The sequence below is a fragment of the Tachysurus fulvidraco genome, chromosome 25 (genome assembly GCF_022655615.1).
Source record: "Tachysurus fulvidraco isolate hzauxx_2018 chromosome 25, HZAU_PFXX_2.0, whole genome shotgun sequence".
In the NCBI taxonomy this organism is placed as follows: Eukaryota; Metazoa; Chordata; class Actinopteri; order Siluriformes; family Bagridae; genus Tachysurus; species Tachysurus fulvidraco.
This window is the reverse complement of record NC_062542.1, coordinates 7854598-7862568: the sequence shown is the minus strand read 5'-3', so window position 1 is coordinate 7862568 and position 7971 is coordinate 7854598. Positions and strand designations below refer to the sequence as shown.

Sequence of the window (7971 nt, the reverse complement as noted above, 5' to 3'; positions counted from 1 at the left end):
TGAGCATATATATAAATAATATGTTATATATAAATAATATCTAGTATCTGATCGTCTTATTTCAGAATTTTGTGCTAATCAATGTACAGTGTTATTATATGGAATACGAATAAAAAGACTTCATTGTTTTAAACTGAATTTAAAGTTGTGGTTAATAATAAGTTATAGTTAATTATACACTTAACTGAAATGTATTTAGACTAATAAAAATGACAGAAGTACCTTTCAACAATACTGTAAACTGTTGACTGACTATAAAATTTTAACATATACCTCCATATTTTCTTTTTTTTTTTCATTTATATGAAATGAAAACGTTCTATAAAGGAGTGGGCTGACGCAAATTACAAAGAGACATTTATTTGATTTCTTTACTCGCTTCATCCTGACCTGTTACCAGCAGTAAAACACAGCTGGACATCAACAGCAGCTTAAAACAATATCATCAATATTATTTTAATTATTTATCATCTTGTAGGTTGTTGATTACAACTGTGTCCCTGAAGTAAAAACATACAAGCTATATTTAAATTCCAAACGGTACGTGTGTCTCTCACGCTTAAATTTTTAAATCAATGTGTTTAATTTACTGTTTTTAATAGTAGGGTATGCGGCAATATTAGGCAATGAGCAATGAGCAGGTCATCATACTTCGCGCTGCTGAAGCCATTTATTCAAGCCGTTCAACTGCCCCTGAGATGGATTACTGGCAGCAATGTTCAGGACTGCCTCATGTACCACTGTGTCACATTACCTGGTGATCCAGAATCAAATGGCATATAAAACGATGTGTCTTCGGGTGTCTGATCATTTGGTGCCATGTTATTACGGCGCGTTCACATAAGGTAAACATCAACTTTTAAAAAAGGAAATAAACAAACAAACAAACAAACAAATAAATAATCACTCAAACAACCCCATGCATTTTTCAACTTATTGCAAAAAGGATTTCCAAATGCACGATTCGTTATTGTCACCAATACACAGCGTTAATAGTTCACTTATAAGTGAGTCCCACGCACATATACGTGTTTTCCAGAATGGTAATACATCAGCAAGTGAACCACTGAAACGTTTGATTATATTAACTTTAATTTTAGCCTATAAATGGCATAATGGGTTATCGAGATATCTCAAAGAATACACATATGCTGTGTTGGAAACAACTTTATTAGAAGTAGACCTAATACATCTACTCCTAACCGTGTATATAAATAATTCCACCATATAATGCGAAGCTGCTTTGTTGCACCCAAAACTCAATGCAGTGCTATTTCCTAGCTTATGTATACCTCAACGTAGACATATTTGTGCATTAATACTTTACTTTTTTCCAGCAATTTTTAAGCGCAACGAGATTTATCTGGTCTTACAGAGTACATAGAATGCATTCACAATCCTGTTCAAGGCTTTCACGACAATAAAATAATACATAGGGGAAATAGTTAGTTCACCTAACTGGTTTAATAATCTCTTAAGAATTGTCCTGAAGTAGATAACCACATTGACATGAAACTTTATTTCCATTTCATTCAACAAGCATCCAGCAACAAGCATTTTACACGGTTTATATAATGTACAGTATTCATTCATCTTCAGTAACCGCTTTTGGAGATGTTCTTCCATCTATACTCTCCATCTCAAGTTCTGACGCAGTAATTTGCCCACAAATGTCAGTTGGTAATTTTTCTATGTGCAACGACGATTTTTTTTTCCCTAGTTGCTAGTCCTGGTGAAGCGTGTGCGTCAAACTATGGCGTCGCAGGTCACAGTTGCGCCGAAACACCTTTCTGCAGCGCTCACAGGAGTAGGGCTTGATGTCTGTATGGGTAAGAAGGTGAGTTTTCAGATTACTTCTTTGATTAAAGGTTCTTCCGCATGTGGGGCATTTGTGAGGAGAGTCCTGTTTAGATTTGAAGCAAGCAAAGTATTATTCCCTTAAGGTTTTGTTCATATGTGCGTAAATAGAATGTCTCTATAAGCCTACTACACTGACTCAAACAGGAATGTGTTCGCGGTCCTACTGAGATGTCAAAATAACTAAACATATTAGAGCTATGGCCATCAAAACTTTGATTGTAATGGTTAAATATTTTTATAATGTTGTTTTGATTATCCTGAATGGTAAATGACACGTGTTTAAATTATATATATATAAATTATAAAGCTGCATTACCTATATCATGAATACATATTTTTTTTAATTGTTTAGCTAAGAGAAAGAATGTTTTAAATGCAGGTAATATGCGAAACATAATTCTAAAATGGTATGAAAAGCAATAGCTCACCTGCATATGTAAAGTTTTATGAACTGCCAAAGTGCGTGATTGACAAAATCCCTTTCCACACTCTTGACATTTGAACGGTTTCTCCTTGGAGTGGATGTATCTGTAACAAAACCAAGATGCTAGTTATCTGATGGATAATAAGAATTATTCAGTGATATATAGTTTGCCATAAATAAAATCACAAGGAATTAAATAATTCTTGGTTTTCTATTTCTATTTCTATTTCTGTTTCTAATCTAATGTGATATACAACAATAAAACAAGCACTCTTGCATGAACACCTATATTTTATATGTAAACTGTTAGATGTCTAAAAGATAACTGATCTACAAATATATAAGCATGGAATAACCATCATACTGAATTCATTTCATCTGTAGAGAGAGAATTAAAATAATAAAGTTTTACACCTTTACATACCGGTGATCACGGAGGTGGTCCTGTCTTCTGAAAGCTTTTTGGCAGATGTCGCAGGTGTAAGGCCTTTCGTCTGTGTGTGTGCGCTCATGTATAAGTAAGTTGTAGGATTTCGTAAAATTTCTTCCACAAAATCTGCATATGAATTCCTTTTTGGTCTTCGTTTGTAGCCTTCCGCGTGAGGGCTTTCTGTGTGGTGAGAGTTTATTGAAGTCTGAGCTATGGCCTCCGAGACCTGCTGTAAGCTTCAGCAGGTTATCTGTCTTGGACTGGTCCTCTTGTGTAGCTGCAATGGCAAGGTTAGCAAAGTCAAATCGGGGTCTATCTTTGTGTAGGGTCGGAATTACTTGACTTATAGTTCCTTGTTTAGGATGGAAGAAGTGTGCAGTAAAGGGCAACGCAGGGAGCGAGAATTGAAGATCCGCAAGGCCTTGTGCAGTTGACATTCCAGTGTTGGTTGATCCTAGCTCCTGCATGTGAGTGTAGCCCAAAGTCCAGTGGTTCATTTGCATTGTCTGCACCTTTCTAAAGCCATAGAGTCCTTGAAAGTGGTCTGCAGGGTGAGATAAATTATGCCTACTTGCAGCCTGTAAGAAAGAATAGCTGGAAAGGTGGAGGGACGGATGCAGTGGGATGGGGGCCGGAAGTGTCTTACTCCCCATTTTCCAATCGATCACTAAATATAATCTCCCAATAGTCCTGTTAAAAATCAAACACCAATCCAAATTAGACTCTCGTAATAAATTTCAGTGTAAATACGTACACACACACACACACACACACACACACACACACACACACACACACACACACACACACACACACACACACACACACACACACACACACAGTGGTGTGTATATATGTGTGTGTGTGTTAAGAACGGTTTCTGAATTTCACACACACACAAACACACACACACACACACACACACACACACACACACACACACACACACACACACACACACACACACACACACACACACACTAATTTAACCAGAATGTAATCCAGTTCGAAAGCTACCAGCGGGTGTATTCATTGCATAAATAATACTTTAATAATTGTAGTTCAGAAGATCCTTCAAATCTCTCTGTAACCGATACTGAGAATGATCTGGCTTTAACTACCATAACGGTTAAAGCATTGTACAGCACGCAGGTGGAGGAACGCGAATCCCCGCTGCTCGCGGAAGGCGTAGTCTGGGAGCCGCCTGAAACAGTGAATATATCACCAATGAAAAAGAGGCTGTCGCTCTTAAGTAAGATCTAGAATTTGCTGCATTTGTTTTGCCTTAAACACACTTTCACTAGGAGCTTTAGCCATGATGTTACATATTTTTAGTACTGTTACGTCATATCCATCACATCATAAGGTATTTAGGAGTAAAACATAGGAAATTTATTTAATGCGTTAGCCAATAGGTCTGCAGGACAGGAGATGTTTTGGAGGCTGAAACTGTAGTCGAAAGACGTCTTGAAGGTTTATATTAATTAAAGCACGATATTAACTATTTTATATCCTTCTTCATATATTGTTACGATTTGATTTTATATTGACAGCTAATTCATAGGCACATGTATGGCGCACGCCCCAAAATGCTCTAATCCTAATAATGACGGATTAAAATAGTGGGATTAAAAACTGTATAAAACACTTTGGAGCTTCATGTAAGGAAACGTTTATTAATTTTTTCCAGCACGTCGTATTTTATATTTATTGCTATTTCGAATGTATATAACACAATGTGTGTACACTCTTATTCCAGATAGATCTGGAATTAAATGGTCTCCTTCAGGTGCTGGTCTAAATATTAATTATATTCCATGCATATTTTAGTGATATAACCTCACAATGAAAAATGTTGTTTTTTCTGTCTATGACCTGCTGTTTATAGGTTAGTTAGTTATTAGTGGACGCTTAGTGTTAAAAGGAAACGAACTGAGCTGATCTGAGTGGATTGTCCAGTGGAAGAATGGATTTATAATGTGTTCACATAGCCTACCCAACAGGGTAACGGTTATAACATTATTATTACAGTTTATAAATAACAAGAGACACAAAACAGCTTAATTCAGCCTCTTACCTAGTAGAGATATAGATGCCAAAAGTCGTGCACAGTGAGTGCCGTCCCTCAATAATCCACAGTGGTCAGAACAATACAAAGTCTAATGCAAAGCCCATTCTAATCACCTGCATTTCCCCTTGCTTTTACTTTAAAACGTTCCCTAACTTAACACCGAAGACTTAACGTTTCAACATAAAACGTAAACAGTTCAAGTGAGAAAACGCTGCGAGTTCATGTGAGTAAAGCGCAACAAGTCCAGCACTTTTCATGAGTACAAGCTTCACAGCCCTTAGACCGCCTTCTACACGCCCTTCCTCCCGCCCCAATGTTGTTCACTGTTTATTTGTGTTTAGTTAGCAAATAATGTTGAAATCAATACAGTTAAGCTATGAGAATGTACTTAGTTTAGTTAAAGGATATATTAGAAAACTCGATAGAAAAAAGAAACTATTTAACCCGAATTCTTCCCTTAAATATATAGTACAGTATATACCCTTAAATAATCCTATCTATAGTATATACCCTTAAATAAAACAGCTATCTATAGTATATACCTTTAAATAATACAGATATCTTTAATATATACCCTTAAATAAAACAGCTATCTATAGTAAAACAGCTATCTATATTTTGTACGTCCCAAGGGTCGACAGACTCTTTTTTCATGTGGTCTTCCTTGTAGATTATTTATGTTGGCATACCAATAGATTAAAGACGTTATAGGTAGGGTAACCTAACGAATTTTAATTATTCCAAAATCTTGGACTTTTATTAAATCTTTGCAAAATATTGAACTGGTTTGGTTTGCTCATAATATAACAAAAAAATTATAATTTTTTTTTAAAAAAAAGCTAATTTTAGTTCAATGGAAATATATATATACAAAAAAAAAGATACAAATAAGGATTATAAAACAAAAATGGAATTCATTTTAGTTTATTGTAAAAAGTTGTTTTGTTGTTATAGTATCTATAATATATTTAAGCATAATTAAGAATTTCACTATTAGCTGGAAAGCTGTTTCTAGTTTATTACATTTTATACAAGCTATGTGTCAAAAAGAGACTGCCTTTTAACCTTTAATATGCACCAACATTTGTTCAAAGTCCTTTAATAAGCAAATTTTAACATTTGCATTCTTATCTGTTATTTAAAATAATTAGGAAAACTATACATTTATTTGATAACATTTTGAGCACACAAGCATTGTAGAAGAGTCTTGTAAACATTTTTTTATGTGATTAAAGACACCAGGCTAAATGTATTAGATATGATTTTCTCATAATTGCACGACTAAAAAATCAATCTAATTTACATTCAAGACAGCAATAATATATTTGTACTAAACCCTGAGTAACCTTCTCTAAACACACACAGATACACTTTAAGACGTGACTCATTCTCACTATTTCTTATGAACCTTCAAATGTCCTCTAACAGTGTGAGCTCAGATCACAGTGGCTGACATTCTGTCTGTCTGGACAAAGTTAGCCTTTACAGCCAATGTTATTCACACATACACACACACACACACACACACACACACACACACACACACACACACACACACACACACACACACACACACACACACACATTTCTCAAAAGTGTGGAACGCTGTAGCAGCAACACACTTGAATTGTAATGGCTGCCCCTAACAATCAGACAGTGACAGTCTGATCTTCCGCCACCCAAACAGACACTGCTGAGTCCCTTAGCAGCTGTGTACACACACGTGTCTAAACGGTTGATCCTGCAGTCCCGACATTTTAACTCTCATTATCTCAATTTCTCTTGGGACTCTGGAACAGAGAGGCAATGAGTCAAAATTATTTCTGTATTTAAAATGAACGATACGCCATGTTGGTCTGTTCACATATTTAGCCTAGATAATACCTCCGGAACTATGTACTAAATTGAGTACATATAAGAAGCCTCTGAATTTGAGAGAAATGTGTATTTACCTTTTGAGGAATGGCAATGGGGGCACAAAGAGTGTTCTTTGACAGCTGAGTTGGGTTCTGCTTCAGGCAAAGTGAAGTACTATTTCTCCAGTTTCAGAAAAGAGAGAAAGCAAAAGGCGCATGGTGCGACAGGATGTCGTCCATGATAGTGGTGGGTTGAATCTGCCCTGCTGTGGTTATACTCCCCCTCACTTACTCTCATCTTGCTGCTGTCTGGGGGGCTGCTTTCATCTTCTTCTCCCCTCAGCATGGCAGTTCATATATACACACACACACACATATATATAAACAATTTTATATATATATATATATATATATATATATATATATATATATATATATATATATATATATATATATATATATATTGACACACATTACATTTCATAAGTCTTCCTGAATTGAATTGTCATTATTTCTTGCAATGCTGTATTCATTAAAATTGACTGGGATTATTGTGCTTCAACTGCATTTTACTGTATTGTTTTATTCAACAAATACAAATACAAACTTAAGATATTATGAAGATAATCTATTATGTCCCCCTAATTTCATCTAGAATAGCTGATAATGATGTTTAGCCAAACTGTTTACACAAGTACAAAGCTGCATGCCCTGCAGACAAATGTCAGCAGGAGTGCACATGCAAGCTGTATGGAACAAGAACAGTTCACAGACTTAAACCCTGATCTGTGAAACATCCTTGATATAAATTAGTCCTAGATTTTATGCCTTATTTGTTATTGTATTGAATTTAAACATTTCCCTACTTTATATAATTCTATACATGAATTAAACAGTAATTGACATAGAGTCTACAATTTTACATAATCTGAATGACACAGAAAACAATTATCCGATAGGCTCTATAGTAAGATAGCACCAGCTTTAGAACACATATAACATTGAATTATTTATATAACTTAAATAACCTAACCAAACGAGTTGTGCTGCGAGTTGTACTTAAGGCAAAAAATTTCTTTGCTGCTATAGGTTGAAGGAGGGTGTTTTCGGTATTCTTAAAACTTTAGAACTGTATGACGTGTTAAACATCATCCTTCCTGTTGACAAGAGTTTTGGGGTTGGCTGCCATTTGGGGTCTGAGCAGCATCATTACCTTTTTAAGCATTGTCGCTAGAGCATGTCTCGATGTTACTACAGTAAAGAGAATTACATTGTGTAGATTAATATAAAAAGCCAAATAAAGCCATTTCAGTACCAGCTATGTATGAAA

General features: G+C 35.3%; 1 protein-coding gene across 4 annotated transcripts; it reads right to left on the bottom strand.

Moving 5' to 3' along the window:
* Positions 1-1151: 1151 nt before the first annotated feature.
* osr2 (odd-skipped related transciption factor 2) lies at positions 1152-6985 on the bottom strand. 4 transcript variants are annotated; one of them, XM_027176040.2, is made up of 4 exons: positions 6738-6985; positions 2709-3404; positions 2289-2388; positions 1152-1903 (listed from the first exon to the last, which is right to left on the bottom strand). In XM_027176040.2, exons 2-4 carry the CDS (start codon positions 3365-3367, stop codon positions 1724-1726), a joined length of 939 nt encoding a protein of 312 aa, XP_027031841.2. In that variant the 5' UTR covers positions 3368-3404; positions 6738-6985; the 3' UTR covers positions 1152-1723. The 4 variants fall into 4 exon arrangements, with proteins under 4 accessions (XP_027031841.2, XP_027031833.2, XP_027031850.1 ...); XM_027176032.2 differs by lacking the exon at positions 6738-6985 and adding an exon at positions 4792-5088; XM_027176049.2 differs by lacking the exon at positions 6738-6985 and adding an exon at positions 4792-5078 and having other exon boundaries at positions 1152-1821.
* Positions 6986-7971: the final 986 nt, after the last annotated feature.